Source organism: Protopterus annectens, chromosome 1.part1, assembly GCF_019279795.1.
Source record: "Protopterus annectens isolate FY-2018-M chromosome 1.part1, PAN1.0, whole genome shotgun sequence".
In the NCBI taxonomy this organism is placed as follows: Eukaryota; Metazoa; Chordata; order Ceratodontiformes; family Protopteridae; genus Protopterus; species Protopterus annectens.
The window spans coordinates 111,666,572-111,688,581 of NC_056726.1; the positions used below are offsets into that span (position 1 = coordinate 111,666,572).

General features: G+C 44.5%; 1 protein-coding gene across 1 annotated transcript in view; it reads right to left on the bottom strand.

The window, feature by feature from the left end:
- The window catches only part of LOC122814218 (pleckstrin homology domain interacting protein), a 2,625,611-nt gene that overhangs the window by 2,188,470 nt on the left and 415,131 nt on the right, over positions 1 to 22,010 (bottom strand). Inside the window, 1 exon segment of the mRNA XM_044086823.1 lies at positions 18,799 to 18,899. Within this exon segment, the coding sequence (XP_043942758.1) occupies positions 18,799 to 18,899 (101 nt within the window).

Sequence of the window (22,010 nt, forward strand, 5' to 3'; positions counted from 1 at the left end):
AGCAGACACTGGCTGGGAGAGCAAATGAGGGGGCATCCTAAGAGGGGACTGTGACACCTCTGGCTCAGGGGAAAACCTGGGAGAATGAAGGCGGAGAGTACTAGGCCTGGTGGGTGTTTTAGGCTTGGATGGAGGTCTCACCAGAGCCGAACGGTCTGGAGACTGTTTGCATAATTTCTCCTTTCCTTTATGCCTATCTCCTTCCCCAGACCTCATGGCAGGAGTCTGAGTCCCAGATGTCTGGAAAGGAGAAGAGATGGAAGTGACGGAAGAAGAGGCCAAATACAGGGTTGCGGGGACAGCCGTCCCCAATGAGGGAAGCAAACCCTTTAAAATAAGCTTAGCCATCCTGTCCTTAAGGGCCCGTGGGTTGAAGCATGCACAAATAGAGTAGAAGGTAAGCAAATGGGCCACGGCCAAGCAAACTACACACAGAGTGTGGTCATCGGCTGGAGAGAGCTTATGAGCACACTCTGTGCACTTCCTAGACACAGGTTTAGGAGTGTCAGCCATCCTAATGCCTGAAAGGGAAAAAAAGAAATACACAGGCACACAAATGCACTCACTCACAAGAAAAGTGGGAAGACTTAAGGGGAACTACAACTACAATGACTGCAACTACTGTGTGTGCGCGCATAGATATATAGATATATATATATATATAGATATATATATATATATAATTTTTTTTTTTTTTTTGCAACCGACGTGTCAACACAGGTAGGAGAGGGTGTGGGAAAGAAAAAGGTAGAGAAAGAACACCTAACCCTGAAAAAATTTCAATAACTCACCCAGAAAATGCTCTGAGCTCTAGACCACGATGTTTAGCTGTATAGCAGTAAACGAGATCTGAAGGGAGGAAGGAGACAGGGGACATTGTGGGTAAGGGGAGGAGCCTGCAGCTCAGATCAGATGCTAGTGATGTGGCAGTGTCAGATCAGATTTGGATCCACAGGCCCACAGGCTGAAGACCAAATAAAGTCAACTACTTCAGATCATTCCTTTACAACAAAAAGACAGGGCCATCCACTTTCCAAGTCCGAGGACCTGGTGCTCTTGACACAGAATACAGGAAAGCTGTCTGTTCAGAGGGGAGGTAAAAAGACCTACTTGAGGAATATCTTTACCGATGGACAGTGTCCAGGACATCCCTGTGAAGCATCCATTCATGAGCTTGAGTTCTGGACGGGCTCAGAGTATGCTACTAGAATGTGCTCTGAAGGAATGTAAATCATGTGAAGAGTTGCTTTGATACTGGATAGTCCGATACCAGACCTGAAGAAATAGTCAGCAAAGGAGACAGGACCTTATGTCCCCTACTTGTTGACATACTACATTACTGTGGTATTCTCTGTGAAGACTTTGAAGGTCCCAGGATGAAAGAGGGAATGAAAAGCTTGTAGGGCCAAAAGCAGAGCCCTCATCACGTTTATGTTGACATGACTGGGCCTCCAATGAGGGGGCCAGAGACCCTGGACCTTTAGGGGGCCACAAGAAACTCCCCACCCCATGTCTTAGTCATCCATGAACAGCTCCTGAAAGGGAACTGCAGCCTGAAAGGGAAGACCTGGACTTTGACAGAGCTGATGAATCCAACATTGAAGCTTAAGCCTGAGACAAGGAAGAAAAAGAACAGGGATTTCCAGGGGGTGGCAATGTTGTAGCCACACCGATTTGAGATATCATTGAAATTTCCTCATCTGGAGCCTGGCAAGATGGAGAATGGGAATGGTGGAGGCCATAAATCTCAGAACCCTGAGAAATTCCCTGGCCATGAGAGAGGAAGACAAGACTGGAAAAATGATTGTCAGGCACAAAACTTTGGAAACCGGGAGGGATGCCAGCATGGGAACCGTCTGAAGGCTGCATCTGAGGAAAACATGATCCTGGAAAGGCATCAGGACTGATTTCTGGAGTTTTATGATGAACTGTGTAAAAAACAAATAGTAAATTGGAGATCCTGCAACAGAATGCTGAGAGAGGAAACATGATTGAGGAGATTGTCTAAAAGGGATTGCAGAGCCTCTGGAAAATGAGGAAGTTGTTCTCAAGGAGGATGAGGAATGCTTGAAAAGGAAGGAAGGCATTTCTAAACTTTGAAACATCCCTGATGGATACTTGACAGCACCCAATAATCTATTGTGACCAGATGCCAATTTAGAATAGCTAAAGGAGGAGAGACAAGGGGACCTGGTTGAGGGGAAGGGATGGAAAATGTCAAATAGAATCAGGCCTGTCCTGAAAGGAAGATTTCTGGAAAGGAATATTCTGAGCAGACTTAGCAGGAAGAACACACCTAGAACCCTTCTTACCTTTAGAAGTGGGGGGGGTTGAGTCTGTCTACAAACAAAGGCAGGCTTAAAAGGATCATTCCTCTAACATTTGGGAATGGGGGAGACAAACATATGTTTCTTAAAGGCCTTAACCTTCTACTGGAGGAACTTGAAGTCAGCAGCAAGCAGCAGCAGTCCATAAAAGACTTTCGTTATCCAGAGGTGAATCCAAAAGCATGGCCATAATATAATCAGGTAAACCCTTTAGACGTATCCAAGAATAACGCCTCCTCACTAATCCAAAAACAGCAGCACTGGAGAAGACATCAACTGCATTTCACTGAGTGACGGACAACCTGAGAGATGGACCCAGCAGGGAAAGGGCAGAAGCCTTCTCGTCAGAATCAGAAAGGTCAGATACCATATTAGACACTTGGGAAAGGAGGGCCAAAACATACCTGGTCATAAAGTCTGGTAATTAATAGCCTTAAAACACAGGGTGGCAACAGTATAAGCCTTCTTGCCCAACCATTTCATGGCCCCACTATCCTTAGACGGAAAGAATTTAATAGATGGCAACAGTCTTAGAGGGCTTGTCAGAAGAAATTGATACAACTGAAGGATCATCAGAAGGGCATTTATACAGAAACTTGTAGTCCCTCAGGCACCTTGTAAAACCTATCAGGTTTCTTTGGTGCAAGACAGAGATAGGAGCTACAGAGGCTGCAGAAAAGGTGTCCAAAATGCAGACAGGAAGTACAGTTGTGTACCCACCATAAATGTAGATGTTAGAGTGTATTCACTGTTGCAGTCATTACACTTGGGTTATCCTGCTGGCAGGCTACCCTCGGTCGGCCAGAATTCCAAAGTCTAGGTCCGGCATCGGTTGCGGTCGCCTCTTCCCTGACATCAGTGCGCCAGGTGTATAAAAGATGCAGCCGACACAATTTTCTTCAGTTTTTCTTGCCCCAGATGTCAGGTGCCCCCAAATTGGTAGGCTAAAAAATATGCCAATAAAAATGCATGCACAAAAATTACATTTCCTACATCAACAAGCAAATACACCAAATAGGTTGTATAGGATAGAAAAGTGCAGATAAGCCCCAGCAAAGAAAAGGGGGATGGTGGGTGGGTAACCTAGACTGCAACAGTGAATACACTCGAACATCTACAATTATGGTAGGTACACAGCTGTACTGTGTTCATCGTGTTTCACTGTTGCAGTCATTACTCTTGGGTTGAATCCCAAAGCTGAGGAAGGGTGACTGGGCTAAATAGGATTAGGAGAGGCTACGAGCCCCTGCAGAACTGCAGTGGCAAAGCCTGCTCTGGACTTAGAGTAAAGAGGTAAGTGGTAGTGCTTTGTGAAGGTGTGCACTGAACTCCAAGTTGCAGCCTCTAAGATATCCTTGGTTGGTACTCCTCTGAGGAAGGCTGCTGAAGTGGCTGCTGCTCTGGTGGAATGAGGCCTAATGCCTTTAGGCACTGATTTGCCATGTTGAAAATAGCAGAAACGGATGCAATGGCCTATCCATTTTGAAATAGTCTGTTTTGAGATAGCCTTTCCTTGTGATCCTGCAGCATATGACAGTAAAAGTTGCTCAGTCTTTCTGAAAGCTTTAGTTCTGTCCAAGTAGAAGTGTAACTGCCTGTGTATGTCCAAATAATGCAGAATTTTCTCACCGTTGTTCTGTGGATTAGGAGAAAAGGTAGGCAAGTGAATGGTTTGGTTAAGGGCCACACCGGACACCACATTTGGCATAAATGTAGGGTTTGTCCTCAGAGAAACCCTGTCTGGATGAAAAATGATGAAAGGTTCCACAGCCATGAGTGCTTGCAACTCCGAGACTCGCCTTGCAGAGGTTATTGCTAGGAGCAGAACTGTTTTCCAGGATAAGAATTTTATATCTGCTGTTGATGCTGGCTCGAAAGGAGGCAGTGTGAGTTTTTCCAAAACATAATTGAGGTCTCAGGCCGGAATTGGTGCTCTCATTGGAGGCCTAAATGTTTTTGGCCCCTCTGAGGTACTGCCTTATTAAAGGATGAGAAAAGATAGGTGGTTCCGTATTGTAATGGGCTGAAATGGCAGAGGCATGTATCTTAATTGATGAGAAAGAAAGGCCTTTGTTCAGCATCTCAGTTAGGTATTGTAAAATCTGAGGGATATTTGGTACACACGTGTCAATGCCTTGTTCCTGGTTCCAAGCACAGAATCTCTTCCATTTTTCTGCATAAGATTTTCTGGTACTGGGCCTCCAAGATAACATCCATAACTGCTTTTGAAAGAGGAGTGTTCTGAATGGCTACGTTATCTGCCATGCTGCCAGATTTAAGGTCCTGAGTTGGCTGTGCAGGATCTGATTGTTTTGTTGGGTCGGCAAGTGAGAAGTCTGAGGCAATATCCATGCTGGACCTTGAGACAAGCTCTTTAGGATTGGGTACCAGTGCTGGCGTGGCCAGTCTGGTGCAATCAGAATCATTTTGGGCTTCTCTTGTCTGACTTTTAGGAGTACCCTAGGAAGGATAGGCAGTGGGGGAAAAGCATATACCTTTAGATTTTTCCAGCTGAAGGATAGGGCGTCCACTTTCCATGCTTGCTTGTGATAAATCCTTGTGCAAAATCTCTGCAATTGGCAGTTGTGAGGGGAGGCAAATAGATCTATGTCTGGAAATCCCCATTTCCTTATTATCATGCTGAAGACTTCCAGTTTCCATTCGTGGGGATCCATGAGGTTTCTGCTTAGTTCGTCTGCCAGAGTATTTGTTTTTCCTGGCAGGAATTGTGCTTGCAGGTGAACTTGAAAAGCCAATGCTGTGTCCCATAAGGTCATTGCTTGTCTGCAGAGGGGGTAGGAATGTGTACCTCCTTGCTTGTTTATGTACCACATGACCATAGTGTTGTCGGTCTTTATCAGTAACTATCCTAGATGAAGCAGGTCTTTGAAAGCGGTCAGGGCATTTTGAACAGCTAGCATCTTTTTGATTGATGTGAAGATGCATCTGGTTTGCAGGCCATGTGCCCTGAATACATTTTCCTGCCATATGGGCTCCCCAGGCATAATCTGATGCATCCATTGTCAGTGTCTGTCTGGCTGTGGGTAAACTGAATGGCAGACCTTTGTTGTGGGGACAGGCTTCTTGTCCACCATCGAAACGCCTGTTGCAGGCAGGGAATGAGTGCAATTACTGTCTCCAGGCTGTGGCGATGCTGAGTCCAAACACTTTTTAGGTACCACTGTAGTTTCCTCATATGCAGTCTGGCATATGGAATTAGTAGAATGCAAGATGCCATGAAACCAAAGGCCTGCAGGATTTTCCTTGCAGATAAGTGGGGTTTTGTTGCCAATTTCTTGAAGTAAGTAGTCAGATGCTTTTGTTTGTCTGGCGTGAGATAAGCCATCTGGGTAGTTGTATTTAAGTTTGCACCCAGGAATATTATCTCCTGAGAGGGTACTAGTTTTGATTTATTTTCGTTTACTGTGTACCCTAGGCCAATTAGTAATCTTTTTACAAATGCCAGATGCTTCAGAAGAATGTCTTTGTTCTCTGCTTGAATTGGGCAGTCGTCCAAGTAGGGATATATTTGAATTCCTTTTTGCCTGCAAAACGCAATTACTGGTGCCAGGCATTTTGTGAAGACAATGGGCGCAGTAGATAAGCCAAAGAGCAGTGCAGAGAATTGGTAATGCATTGAGCCAGCTATGAATCTGCGGTATCTTCTGCAAGATTGTCTGATTGGGACATGCAGGTATGCCTATTTTAGGTCCAAAGTTACGAGCCAAGCCTTCTTGCCCAGCATGGGCAGTAGTTGCTGTAGAGTCAACATCCTGAATTTTGGAACTTCCAGAAACGTATTTAAAATTGACAGGTCCAGTATTGGTCTCCAGGTTTTGTCCTTTCTGGGTACTAGAAAAAGTCTGGAGTAAAATCCTTGCCCCTGCTCTTGTTGTGGTACTTGCTGAATGGCCCTCATGTCCATGAGGGCTGTAATTTGTTTTTGTGCCTCTGCCCATTGATTGTGTGGCAAGTCTGGCATACCTTTTGACCTTGGCAGGGTGTGAAAATGGACCTGTAGCCTTGGGGCACTATGTTCAGGACACATTTGTCTTGGGTAACCATTTGCCAATTTGATGAAAAAAGTGCTAGTTTTCCCCCCAAGGGGGCTGCCAAAAGAAAAGTGCTTGGTTCTGGTAGAGGAAAGTCATTGGGACTGTTTCCTGTAAGGTTGTGATTTGTCTTCTCCACTTTTGGAGGTAGGATCACCCCATTGTTTAGGCCTGTATGAGCCTTGGGGCTGAGATCTGCCTCTGGGACACCTGTATCTGCCTCTTTGTGGTCTGTCTGACACTGGAAAGGACCAATTTTTAGAGGGCCAGTTCCTGCTAAACCTGGGTGGCTGCACCTGTAAGAAATCCTTGACTGTCTGCATGGATTTTGCTTTATCCGCCATTTTTTTTCAATACCTCTTCTGCTTTAGTCCCAAACAAAGTATCATGCTGTAATGGTGCATCTAATAATTTTGCTTTAACATGATCAGGCAGATTCTGTTCCTTTAACCAAGCATGCCTTCTAATAACAGAACCTATAACAGCGGCCCTGCAAGAGGCCTCCAGTGAATCATAACCGCATTGCAAAGTATGCTTTCCCACTTGTTCAGCTACATGCAATAAATCCTGCAATTCCTTGTTCTCTGAACCTTCAGTATTTGTAAACAATTTCTGTTTAAGCAGTGACATTAAATATTGCTGATATTTAAGCATATGAAACTGACAATTTAAAGCCCGTACAGCCAGGGTCGCAGAAGTGTAGACTTTTTTCCTCCATCTGTCTAGAGCCCTAGAATCCCTATCAGAGGGGACAGGGTTTTTTGCAGTGGAAGCTTTAACCCCCTTGGGACCCTGAGATATAGTTTCTGGGTCAGCAGCGGGGTTTTCATATAGGAATTTATGAGAATCCGGGACCCTGTAGTACCTGTTTGGCTTAGCAGGTGCAGGGGGCAAAGAGTCAGGGGACAGGCCGAACTCTGAAAATACATCTACAATATCCAGGACAGGTGGAACAGCAAGGGGTCTGTGCTAAGGAAGTAGCAGAAAGTCTCTGAGCCTTTTCTTAGATTCAGAATAATCTTGGCTCTCCCAGTGGAAATGCTCCTTCATGGTATGCAGGGTTTCCCCAAAAGAATAATCCTCAGGAGGAGAGGCTGAAGGAATGGATTCTTCAGCATCGGAATCCTCATAGGGAAGCATAGAGTAATCCTGTTCAGAAGAGGAATCAGAGGAAATAGAAACCTGATCAGAAGAATCATACTCTGTCTCTTGCCTAAGCCTCTTATCAGGAGGGGGATGGGAGCCCCTGATCAAACTAATTAGGTCTTCGGCCATTCTGAGCATCTATTTTTTAGGCATGGAAGTCTGAGAAGGAGAATGCTGTACTTGTTTCTTTGTCTTTAGAGCTGCTTTAGTCTTTGAAGCTGAAGATGGCTTAATATATAGTTGTGTAGGTCTGACGACAACCTCAGAAGCCGATGCCTGCTCAGCGGCTCCGGACCCATCTGAGGGATGGATTTCAGAGTGTCCAATACCTTGAGTTTCCAGAGGCCCAGTCGGCTCCACGTGGGAGTCTGAAGAGACCTGTGGCTCTGAGGTAGCAGGCGCCAGGGGCTGCGAAAGCGCCTCACTGAGAACTGGCGTAACGGCGGCTGGTCTAGCAGAGGCTTCGTCTGTTTTGGACCTCGGATGCCTATCTTTTTGCTTGTCCTTGCGTTTTTTGTAAACTCCGGTAGTCGGCTGGTCTGACGGCATTATATAATTAAATCTTCGGCCAAAGTAATAAAATGCAAAATTGAACCGACGCTTGATAGTGCGTTGGTTAAATCTAGCACAAAACCGACAGCTAGCAACGTTGTGATCAGGGCCTAGGCAAGGAATACAGTAAGAGTGAAAATTCTTATGAGGTATTTGCTTCCCACAAGAAATACAACTGTTAACTTTTTCTGACATCGGTCTGGAGCAAGAAAAAAGTTTCCCCAATGGGGTACTTAGCTTTAATGAAGACTTCGGTTCTGAAATTCGGATTTGAAAATCTAAGAACCAGGAGTCGGCTGACCAGCACTTGCGAACTGCTTTTGCTTCGGGCACTGCGTGGCAAGAAAGACTAAAGAAAATGGCGTTGGCTGCACCTTTTATACCCCTGGCACACTGACGTCAGGGAAGAGGCGACAGCAACTGACGCCGGACCTACACTTTGGAATTCTGGCCGACCGAAGGTAGCCTGCCAGCAGGACAACCCAAGAGTAATGACTACAACAGTGAAACAAGATGAACATCAAGGACTCAAGGGCAGCAGAAACTGTCGAAAGGTGCACCTTAACTGAAGAATATGCCAACCCAGCATGGAGTAGATCACACAAATAAGAGAACCATATGTGGGACAGCTGATGCTTTCGGAAACTGCATTTGTGGGAGCTCATAGTACCTCCCAGATACCTAGAAACAGTCACACTTAAAAAAGTTCATCATGCGAGCAATAGTATACTCAAATTTGGGACAGCTCCTTCAATGGGAAGTCTAGACAAAGAATCCTCTTCTTCTGAACTGTAGTCCAGAGGGAAGGAATTTGTGAATAATAAGTCAAGGATTCTTCTCCAGAATCCCAGTCTTCAGAGAAATCCCATTCCCTGGGCCACTTAACAGGAGTTGAAGAACAGTGGACAGCAGGGACAGACATCCCTTGAGAGGCTTCAAGGACATTAGAGCATTAAACAAACCCTGAATAAAATACTACTATTCATGCTGGGGATCTTTAACCACAGGGGAGATACGCTTAGTTTTTTGTTTCTTTTTCTGAAGGGTGTCTGCCTGAAAAGCTTTCAGAAGGTCAGATGCTTGAGACTCAATAAAAGTAGTAGGAATTTCCTCTCTTACTAAAATATGAGGAACCACCTGGGTCTCTTGGATAACAGCAGAGGTTCCCATCAAAGTCAGGTGCAGACCCTGGAAATGCCTCGGAGGATGTGCAAAATTTCTGATCCATGCCAGCCTCCGGCAGGGTCGCGGCAGACAAATCAGAAGCAAGAATGTGATGTTCTTCAAAGCTTCCATTGGCCTCTAGACAGACATCTGGGAGACTGGACAACCAAATCAGTCAGAACCTTTCTGGCCTTCTTCTTGGCAGACAGCTAGTCCTCAGGACAGGAAGATTTGGCCACAGCACCCTGAGCCAACAGCTTAAATCATTGATTCTCAACATATATAGACAAGGTGAAAAGACGGGTCCTCTTCTGATCGTTGAAACCCCAGATCATCAAAACCCCACATCATTGAGACGAAAATCCATTTCAGTGAAAGACTGGAGCAATGAACATCCCTTCCAGGGTAAGTGACCTGCTGGCAGGCAAGGTAAACTTTGCCCTTTTCCCAACTGTAGTGTGATTACGAGTTGGTATATTTAGTTAGGGGTGTGGGGGCATAGCTTCCCACCTGGGTGGGTTAGGGATGGTGTGGTTTACGTTTTGTGACTTTTTGGATGAGTGCTTACTCACCCAGGGAAGATCTTCATTTCTCTGGTCTTTCGCGGATATGGGTTTTCGTTATTTTTGTCTTGACAATGTGGTCTTCGATAATCTGGGGTTTCAACAATCTGAAGTAGACCTGAAGAGACAACTATGTACAGTCTTGGGCACAAACACTTTACAGGTACAGAGCACTGTGTATGGTCATGGGAAGCACCCATGCAAAAAAGACACTAGTCATGACTGTCTTTATGGGGAATCTATCTCCCCACATTGGCATTTTCCCTTTATGGATGACATGAACACAATACCATCCAAAAATAGGAAAAAGGAAAGAAGAAACCCCAGCAGGGCACTTTGTCGATAACCAGTACAGCAGAAGAGCATTCAGAATAATGTTCAATAATGGTGTTCAGACTGGCAGCAAAGAACTGAGTGTCTGTGCCCGTATGTCACCTTTACACCCTACACCTTGCATGGGGAGCATACATGAGACGTTCATAGGTAGGTACTAGGCTATTGGCCCTAGGGCCTACACAAGCCTAGCCAAAAAGGTACCCTGGCTTTCGCCACCCAAGGAAATTATTTTCCTGTGCCCCTGTCAAGCAGAACCACAGAAGTGATCCCTGGGGTGAATTTCCTATTACCCATCCAATCATCAAGATTTTTCTTGAAGACTGCTAATGATATAGATAGGCAGTCTGTTCCAGAGTATGGGAAGTCTCTGGGACAGGAATCTATCCCTCCAGAATGTTCTGTTTATTGTGGTGACAAGGTTTAGGTCCCTAAAGCATGTAGCTCGGAGGGATTGGGATTTCTTTAAGTGGAGCATGTCCAACAGCTCTGGGTTTGACATAGCTTTGTATGTTAGGCAGAGATCGCCTCTGAGTAGGCGATAAGCAACGGAGTAAAGCTGGAGTGTTTTGAGACGGTCTGCGTAAGGCATCTGTTTGAAGCCAGTAATCCTCTTTGTGAGGTATTTTTGCGGCCTTTCAAGTTGTTGTAGATGTCTTGTGGTACATACCAAAAGAGGCGTTGTACTCTATAATGGGTCTAATGAGTGATGAGTAGAGGGGAACAATGACCTCTTTTTCTGGATGAGAAACCTTTTGTGATGAGGTGTGCCATGTAGAAGGATTTCCTGACCACTGTGGCGATGTGATTATCAAAGGAGAGACTACTGTCCACCTGTGTCCCAAGGTCTCTTATCACACTTTCGGTGTTAAGTAGACTACTACCTATGTGGTAGTTCATGGGTACAGAGTTTTTACGAAAGGGGATGACAATGCACTTTTTGGCATTGAGCTTGAGACCATGTCTTTGACACCAGGCATCTGTCTCAGTGAGGCCCTTTTGTAGGATGTCCACATCGTTAGGAGTTTCAATTATGGCTCCTAGTTTGCAGTCATCTGCGAATTTAGTTATCCAAAGACCTTCTGTGTTAGCCTGTACTTCAGAGAAGTAGATACCAAACAAGAGAGGACCCAGGACTGAACCCTGTGGTACTCCACTTGTCACTGGTCTGAAGTCTGATTTGGAGTCTGCTACTTTCACAGTGTGGGTTCTTTCAGTAAGCCAGCTGGCAACCCATCTTGTGACACAGGGATTTATACCTAGTTTAGTGAGTTTATCTATAATTCCAGAGTGGGGGATGGTGTTGAACGCCTTGGCGAGATCTATATAGGCTGTGTGAACCACCTTACCCTCATCTATGGCTTTGGTGACTACTTCAAAGAAGTCTATCAGGTTTAGGAGACGTGATCTGCCTTTTACAAACCCAAACTGTGTGGGGGTCCAGAGTTTGGAGATCTCCAATGTCTTTGTTTATGAGTTCCACAATGATACGTTCCATGGCCTTGCAGACGAGGCTCATCAGGCTAATGGGGTGGTAGTTCCCAGGGTCTGTTGTGCCCCCCCCCTTTGTGCAGTGGGATAACTGCCGTGGTGCACCATTCAATGGGCACAAAACCTGAGGTGAGGCTATGACTGAACATGGTACTTAGGTGGGGTGCCAGTTCATTCTGTAGTTCATGTAGAAGGCAGCCTGGGATGCTGTCAGGTCCCATGGATGCTTTGTTCTTGGCTTTGGAGAGTGAAGTTTTTACCTGTGCAGCCGTGATTACAGGAACTTTGCATTCTTCCGGTATAAAGATGGGCCCTTTAGGGGGTGAGAGGGGGGTAAAGTTAGTACTGAACCTATCTGCCAGGATGTTGGCAATATCAGTTGGTTCTGTATATTTAGTGTCATTGTGCTGCAACTCAGAGCAGATCTGAGTGTTGCCATTGAGATTTTTGACATGGCTATAGAATGATTTGTGGTTGTCTTTAGAATCAGTGGCAATTTTGTTTTCATAACTAGCTTTGGTGGATTTTATGAGGGATCTAAGCTTCTTACTGAGGCTGACCAGGGAGTTCCTCCAATCGTGGGATTTTACTCTTTTTTGCAACAGTTTCTTTCTTCTGTTGTAGAGTTTGTTTATGGCAGAAGACCACCAAATTGGCTTCCTTTTTTTGGAGGACAGCATCTTGGTTCTGTTAGGGATAGCACGATCCATGCACTCGTGCAAGTGCTTATAAAGTGCATTTGTGTAGGATTCAGCAGTCGTACCTCTATTGTCCATCTGCATGGGTGTCGTGAAGTTTGCCACTTCTGTCTTAAGAAGCGTGAAGTTGGCTCTGGAGAAATTTTTTTACAGCTGTTTTCCTAATGGGGGGTGGGAGCGGGATGTGGATGTCTAGGGTGATTAGCTTGTGGTCAGAACTGACCAACGAGGAGCTGACCTCTGGTGTGGAACACCGGTCACCCATGTTGGTGATGACCACATCTAGGATATTGCTGCCCCTGGTGGGGGTGTGGATAAGTTGATCAAAAGTGTTGGAATTGATGATTCCAAGAAAACTTTGAGCAAAAGAGTTGGTACATGAGTAGTTTTCCCAGTTAATGGTAGGGTAGTTGAAATCACCCATTGTTAGAGTGTTGGGTTGTACATTAATATTTTCCAGTGCATCAAGAAAAGAGGAGTGGGAATCCTGGGGCATGGTGGGGGGTCTGTAGCAAGCTACAATCTGGATTGTGGTTTTGCCCAGAGTTAGTTGAACTTGGATAATCCCGGATGCACTATGCTGAACAACTAGCTTGGAGGTGTGGATATCCTTAATGAATATGGACACGCCTCCACCTTTAGTGTTTCGGTCCAGGTTTGGTGGCCGAAAGGTGTGGTATGAATTATAGCCTGGTAATGCAGGGGTGCTCTTTGGATATTTGAACCAGGTCTCTGTCACTGCACAGATGTCAATGTTCTCCATTTTAAGGAGTGCCTCGAGTGAGTGCATTTTGAGGTTTAGACTTCTAGCATTGAGTAGCATTACCCTCAGATTTTGCTTGCTTGTACCTGTTACAGTGGTGAATTTGTCATTTGAACCTTGCCTAAAAAAGGCACTACAGGGGTGGCAAGAGCCTTTGCCAGTATCCAGAATCCCAAGGGCGACAGGTGCAGGCCATCTCTGGCAAAGCAGAGTGGTCTGTCGATCATGTCATCGCAGGCAGACAGATACTGGATTCCCTTAGAATGACACCAGAAGCTTAGCCAGTTGTTAAAGTCAACCCCAGATCGTACAGGGTCTATAAGACCTAACTGGCTGGACATTGTGCTACCCTTTGCAGGAGACCCCTTAGGTGAAGAATACTGCAACAGTGACATGGTAGGACATCTGTTACATTTCCAGAACATTAATGAGAAGTTTGACCTCAGTGTGGAACTACATAGCAAGGACCATCCTCCCTTCAAAATGCCCCCCCCCCACCTCAGGGGAGACATCCACGGTTACAATGGCCTTCGCTGGGGAAAATATAAAGGGGTGTCCCAGAAGAGTGAACAAGGAGGTCATCCACAAACCTTCTGTCTGCAGAGCATGCTGAGCTTAATGGGATACTACACTGACAAACGTCATGAACCACTGAGCAGAGAGCATCCACTGAAATACTCTTACGTAGAACCTGGCATGTGGAACTAGAGTGATAGCAGTTGCCATAGATCCTAAAAGTCAAAGAATTAGATAGGCCAGTGCATTCTGATGGTGCAAGACTTGAAGACTGAAAATGCAGAGACAGCCATCTGGATGGAGGAAGCCTGACTATGTGTTCTGGTGCCCGGGTGGAAGCCTATGAACTCCAAGGTATGAACTGGTTCAAAATTTACAATAATCCTTAAGGAAGTGCACAAGTGGGGTAAGAAGTGAACTCGTGAATCGCTTGTGGGGGTCATGATAAGCCAGTCTCCCAAGTACAGGAACACATGGAACCCCTGCAACCAGAGTCAGACAGCTACCACTGCCATGCACTAGGTGAACACCTGGGGGAGCTGTGCTGAGACAAAAGGGCAGTGCTTTGATTTGGAAATAACTGTCTCGCGACTGGAAGCATAAGAAACTCCTGGACTGTGTGGCTATCATGATGAGACTGTAGGCGTTCTGCAGATTAACTAAGCATATCATGTCAGCCTTCCTCCAAAGGAGCAATATGGGCTGCACTCTGAATATCTGAAATGATGTCAGTTTGTCAAAATGATTCAACTTGCTTAGAAACAAAAGTGACCTTAGGTCCCCACTGCTTTTAGATACCAAAAAGAACCATGAGTAGACTCCAGCTCCTCTGTGGTCTGATGGCACCTCCTGGATTAGTCTTCTTTTTTAGTAACTTTATTTTCTGTGTTGCTGCCCTTTTTTGTTGAGAAGGAACATCTGGAAGGGTATTTTTTTGAAGTTCTTAGAAGAGATGTTAAGGGAATGGTATTGGTGTACAGCCTCTGGTCATCTCTCAACATCCAAGAGTTGAGGGTGATGGCATTCCAGGTTTGAGTGTGTAATATTAAGCATCCCCCAACTTCCTCTAGAGAAGGGCAGTCAGGCAACCATTAAGGATTGCTGACAGGGTTTATCAGAGAAAGGACAGCTAAACCCCTGACTATGTTGTCTGCTTCTTTTACTAGGGTGATGCCCAATAAAGTTGGCTGTCCATCACCAAAAGTATCCCCGGGGCAGAACTTTTGAGACTTTTGGAAGCAAAAACATCCCCCCTTCTTGTTACAAGGTTTTGCCATCTTGTTCACTCCTGGATACTATATCTTAGACTTTAGGTCCAGATAAAAATCAACCCATCAAATGGGCACTCAAGGACATCTTGAAACTTTTTACGAAGTCACAGAGTCACATTCAGGCATGACAGCGAAAGGTAAAGGCCAGTGCCTGCTGCTCTAGGCATACTATCTGCTGCATTAGTCAAGAGGAGCATGGATCCATTGGTGATAAACTGCATGGTAACCAACTGAATTTCCAGGAACCTACAGGTCTTCCCATAGTGGGACCTACCAAGGATTTTGAAAGCTCCTCAGACAGTAGCTTTTTAGTGGCAACAGCCATCACACGGCATCCACTGCAGGCACCTTACTCCAATATGTTATATGCTTTGCAGACACTAAAATTTTGTCTGGTTTTCATGGGAGTGGCTTTAACGCATCTGATTCCTTCCAAGCCCCCTAGGACACCAAGTCCACTAAACAATCTGCTAGGGGTACCACCCAGGTTTTAGATGGGCCTGCATCAAATGCCTCGAGGAACACTGACTCCTCTGGGGAAGACACAATGGTGCACCAACCTCCTGTTTAAGTAATCCCAAAGGCTTGTCAAATGAAATGTCTTCCATAGGAGATCTGGAGCACCCCTTCATCAAGGTTAGCATCCTCGGTTAAAGACTTTTGCGGTGACTCTTAAATGCCTCCTTTTGCATTTATGCTTCATATAGTCCTCTATGGAGGGAGATACCAAGGAAGAGTCAGAAGCAGCAGGGGAACCCATGGCTTGGGGTAGCTTGAGGCCAGTTGGGGCAGGCTGTCCCAAAGTGAGCCGATGTGACACAGAAGACCCAGAAATGGTGGGGGTCAGGCTGGATCTGAGGCACAGAGAGTCACCACCTGTCTCAAGTAGGAGACAGAATTTTCTCAAACTCCTCAAATGCTGATGCTAAGGCTGGATGAACAGAAGAATCCACAGATCTAAAGACCCCAATGGAAGTCTTCCCTGACTGACCACTCCTGTCAGACCTGAGATGGAGGTAGTTGTCAAGTTATCAAAGACAGTAAAGGCTCCGAAAACCTGAGCAAACCACAACCTCTCCGCTCTGGGACCTATCCAGCTCCAAAGTTGCAAAGTAGAATGAGTAAAAAAAAAATGTTGGAATCAATGACACCCATTAGTCGGCTCCAACAGGGGAACCCCATGAAAAATGACCAGATCCAAGGTCACTAGATCCAACATGTGACTGGAGAAGAGAAGATAGCAATGGGGATGGAACAGCAGGATCGTACCTCCCTCGTAGGTGAGAAGGTGAAAAGAACCACCAAAAGGAACTGGGGAATCAGAAAGGTCTTTATCATCTTATCCAACTCCACCTCAAAGTCTACAGGACTGAGCTAACCTGAAAGAAGCTGCAGAAGGCAGTCTGGAGAACTGATGCCCTGGCCTGTCGAATGGGAGGGTAGGTGACCATATCATAGCAGAAGATACATCATGCAGATCAACAGCAGACAGAGATTGGATCAGAATGTGATCCAACTTGGGAGCTGATGGGGAGCTGTCAAACCAGATGGTTAAAAAGCCTTTGGGGCAGGATTCTCCAAGGCTGACCAATCTAGAGACCTTTTCAAATTCTCTTTAGTCTCATTTTCAGAAGAAACCCTATATTTCAATTCTATTTCAAGGTTTCTCCTTTGCCTTATTAGAAATATTTTCAGAAGTAGGAGCACCAGATACCGAAGGTGCTGAATCTCCCACTTGGGCAAGAAAGCTCTTCAAAACCAGCTTGGAATGTAGACAGTACCCTAGGTCCAAAGGAGCCACAAATTTCACAAACTTCCTCAAGGTGGGCAGAATCCAAACAGTATACAGATTTATTGTGTGGATCCTGCTGCGGAATCCTATGGCCAGAGGCTGCACACCCTTCATTTAAAGCTGCAAATAAGATCGGAGGGTGCAGTAGTTAGAGCATATTGGGACATAAAGTAGCCTTTCAGCCTAAGTCCAAGTTGCCTGCCAAATGATGAGGTGGATGGTAAAAGACAACACTGGATCTGAATTTACACAGTAATGTAGAACTCTACCAGACTATGCAATAACTATAACTTTATTTGAATCATAACTTACTGCACAGCACACATTTTATGTCAGACAGTAAGGTCAGCTGTAGTGCTATGTGACTTTCCTGTCGCTGTATCTGCTGTATGGTTAGGCTAGAATATTGTACTATATTGTACTATGTATCAAATAAACCAAAAGAATTAAAAAAATACATTTCTTCTGAGAAGCTGTATAAATTTCACAACACTAACTTCAATTAATTCCAGAATAACTGAAAACTGCATTTAAAACTACAGCAAACTCCAGGTACATCAGACACCATGAGGTACAAATGTGAGTATTCGTCGCCTATGTAAATATATTACTTTTGAAATAAATAAATCAATAGTACTCCATTTTCCCACTCAGCTACCATATGAAAATCTAAGCATCTGTATCCCTAAAACATGTCCTCTGCAAAGGAGACAAAATGGCATGATCATCACCATGCTCACAGCACTTCACCACCAAATTAATGAGGTGACTTTCCAGTAAAATAAAATTGAAACTGTTTTCCTGCATAATTACATTTCTATCTATTTTCTTTTATTTATTTAAGTAAATAGGAGAAGCAACGAGAAGGTAAACAATGGAACCACTTAAGAAAATGGTACTTAATACATGTTTCTGCTAATGTAGCAGAGGTTCCTCTTTGATGGGTGCGGGGCTTCTAGGACAGACTAAACTTTGCCACCACAGAGAATTCAACACCTCTCAGCAAATTCCAACAGTGGGAGTCATCTGTATACCCACTAGCTGTACACTGGGATGAAAAAAACAAGTGCATAAGAGAACTATACTCTGAAGCCCATCACTTACCCACTAGAAACTAAGTCTACAAAAAAGACAAATGCAGATATTGTAGAAAATTATTAAAACAGACTGAAAGAAAGACACTTGGAAAAGGTAAAAAACACTATGAAGAGTTCAGCCAAATCAATAGCAATCAATCTGTAAACAAACAAAAAAAAAAGCATACTCAGAAAGTAAGGGCAGCACTGCCCTACTGAGTAATCCAAAGAGTTCCTGGCATTAAAAACAGGCTCACCGGTAGAGATAAACACAACAAAAGTCCATTTATTTTACTTGATGATGTGCAAACTGCAGATTCCAAGAAGGTGCCAAATCATCTGGTTAACCCTTCTACCAGAATAAGGGTAGCATAGTTTTTTTTAAGTTACTGGATATGCCACAATAGATAAACAATTAATTGGCTTTTTACTTACTTTCATCTCTCTGAAGTCCCTCTTTCCAAGGTGAGCACACAGATTTAAGAAATCCCACAAAACAGACAACCAGGAGCCCGTATTCTGTGTCCTTAACATCTAAAGGTCTAAATCTATCTAAAGAGAATGTCATGCTTGGCTTAACCCTACAGCTGCAAAGAACAAACGTGAGAAATCATGGTGAATGGACATTAGCAGAAAAAAGGCAAAACCCATTTTTCTCAAAACACCACTCCAACCTAATCAACACAAAAATGGCTCAATTATAGTCATCACTAAAGACGTTCCAAAAGAAAAGGAAAACAAAAGCTGCCCAAGTAAGAATAATGTTTAAAGAAAACTTTACCATTCAAGAATTTCATCCCCTGTGCATACTAGGACAGCTTATAAACAATGAAACCTCGACTATTTTATTAATGAGAAAGGAGGAGGAACTACTGGTCTGATTAACATAAGAGAACTACAACAAAGTCATCATGATACAGGATGCCTTAAGGCTTTCCATACGATTCAAGTATTTCCATTCATTAATTTAAGGCAAGTGCAACATCAATGATAAGTAGCTCATTCTGTATAGGGACCAAGAATAGCACCAAAATTACAATTAAAAAAAACTAACCTGAATTTCAGAGTTTTTGCATCCCACTGCCAAAAGCAAATAGTTGCATCTGCTCCAGTTGAAGATAAATACCTTTTTGATCCACTGCATAGAGGAGAAAACTGCAAGAAAAAAGAAAAACGTCATTCTCTCTGTGCATACTCTGTTAATCAAAATAAAACGCAATACATCTGCCGCGATGATAATGTCAGTCCATGAATTCATACAGTTCTTTATAATAAAAAAAAAAAAAAAAAGTACAGCAGTCTAATCATGTTCCGCAGTTATGGCAAATGTTCAACACAAGGAAAACAGTAATCTAATCATACTCACCAATAACAGCAAATGTTCAAATCAAGGATCCCTGTTGCAGTAACAATCACAAGTGATAGTTCGCCACAGAGACGCATCTGCTTCTCTGGTTTCTCTTCAGGCACTCTGGATGCTCCCCAAGCACAGAAGGTATCTCCAAACCAAAGATGCTAGCAGGCTACTCTATATAAAAAGAAAGTACAGTTGTGTACGCTTACCATAAATGTAGATGTTCGAGTGTATTCACTGTTGCAGTCATCACATTTGGGTTATCTGCTTGCAGTAGTCCTCAGTCGGCCTGATTATCAAAGTCTTGGGTCCTGCGTCGGTTGCGGTCTCATCTTCCGTGACATCAGGTAGTCAGGGGTATATAAAGCATGCAGCCGACGCCATTACATCAATTTTTCTTGCCCCAGATGTCAGGTGCCCCCCTAATGGGAAGCAATTCAATATATATATATATATATATATATATATATATATATATATATAGATATATACACACACACACACACACACACACACACACACACACACACACACACACACACACACACACAAGGTTATACGACTGCAACAGTGAATACACTCAAACATCTACATTTATGGTAAGTGTACACAACTGTACTATGTTCTTCGTGTTTCCCTGTTGTAGTCATCACATTTGGGTAGATTCCCAAAGCTAAGGATGGGAGGAGGAATTTAGATAGCATTAGGGCCAGCTATAAGGCCTTGCAAGACTGCAGTGGCAAAGGCAGCTCTGGATGTAGAGAAAATTGGTAAATGGTAATGCTTGGTGAAAGTATGTACAGAACTCCAGGTAGCAGCTTCTAGGATGCCCCTGGTAGGGACACCACTGAGGAAGGCTGTAGAAGTAGATGCAGCCCTGGTTGAATGGGGTCTAGTCCCCTGTGGGATAGGTTTTCTATGGTGCTTATAGCAGAAATGAATGCAATGGCCTATCCATTTAGAAATGGTTCGCTTTGAAATAGCCTTCCCCTCTGCCCCTGCAGCAAATGCCACCAGCAATTGTTCAGATTTCCTTTGAGGTTTAGTCCTGTCCAATTAAAATCTAAGTTGTCTGTGCACATCTAAGGAGTGCAGTATCCGCTCCCCTTTGTTCTGTGGATTAGAAAAGAAGGTTGGCAAATGAATGGACTGATTAAGAGCCACACTAGATACCACCTTGGGCATGAAGGAGGGATTGCTCCTGAGGGACACCCTGTCCGCATGAAAGATAATGAAAGGCTCCACTGCCATAAGGGCCTGTAATTCAGATACCCTTCTTGCTGTAGTGATTGCTAAAAGGAAGGCTGTTTTCCAAGAAAGGAATTTTAACTCTGCACTTGCAGCTGGCTCAAAAGGAGGAAGAGTGAGTTTTTCCATTACAAAGTAAAGGTCCCAGGCTGGAGTTGGGACTCTCCTAGGTGGTCTTAAGTTTTTGGCCCCTCTGAGGAACTGCTTGAGCAGTGGATGAGAGAAGAGGGATGGTTCTGTGTTGTAATGAGCAGAAATGGCTGAGGCGTGAATTTTGATGGAGGAAAAAGAAAGGCCCTTGTGAAGCATCTCAGTTAAGTATTGAAGAATCTGAGGTAAATTGGGCGCTGCTGTGCCCCCTCCCTTGAGTTTGGTTCCAGGCACAGAATCTTTTCCATTTTTCAGCATAAGATTTTCTAGTACTAGGCCTCCTTGCCTCCAAAATTACATCCAACACTTGTTTACTGAGGGATGGTAACGGAGAGATTAGGTAATTAGCCAGGCTGCCAGGTTCAGGGTTTGAAGCTGAGGGTGCAGAATCTGGCTCTCCTGCTGTGACAGCAGGGTAGGGGTCGACAGCAGGGTAGGGGTCTGAGGCAGGTGCCATGGAGCCAGCAGTGACAAACTGCACAAAAGGGGGTACCAGTGTTGGCGTGGCCAGTCTGGTGCAATCAGTATGATCCTTGGTTTGTCCTGTGTGATCTTTAGTAGTACTTTGGAGAGGAGAGGCAGAGGAGGAAAGGCATAAACTGATACATTTTTCCATCTGAAGGACAGAGCATCCACTTTACAAGCTTGTTTGTGGGAAGTTCTTGTGCAGAATTTGTCCAACTGGTAGTTCTGGGGGGGAGGCAAACAGGTCTATATCTGGGCTCCCCCATTTGTTTATCAACATGTTGAAAGTCTTTGGTTCTAGTTTCCATTCGTGTGGGTCCATGAGATTTCTGCTTAGTTCGTCTGACAGTGTATTTAGTTTTCCTGGCAGGAACTGAGCCTGTAGATGCACTTGGTAGCTCAAGGCTGTGTTCCACAGAGCCATGGCTAGTTTGCAGAGGAGATAAGAATGGGTAACCCCCTGCTTGTTTATGTACCACATAACAGTGGTGTTGTCTGTCTTCACCATTAATTGTGCTGGAAGAATGTGGTCCTTGAAGGCTGTCAGAGCATACTGTACAGCTAACATTTCTTTTTGATTGATATGCAGGTGCATTTGACTTAGGTTCCATTTGCCCTGAATGCACTTCCTGACAGGTGAGCCCCACATGCATAGTCTGATGCGTCTGTTAGGGTTTGGGCAGCAGGGGGTAAAATGAATGGTAGGCCCTTACCTTTGGTGGCAGGAGTCTGCCCACCAAAGGAATTAACCGTAGACAAGGTACGATGGGAATCATTGCTTCTAGATCCTAAGAATGTTGACACCATAGGCTTTTTAGATACCATTGTAGTTTCCTCATATGCAGTCTTGCATATGGAATTAGTAGAATGCAGGAGGCCATGAACCCCAAGGCTTGCAGCATTTGCCTTGCAGATAGCAGGGTTTTTGTGGCCATTAGTTTGAAGTAAGTTGTCAAATGAATTTGTTTCTCTGGCGTGAGGAAAGCCATCTGGAAAGTTGTGTTCAAGCTTGCTCCCAGGAATATAATTTGTTGACAGGGTACCAGATG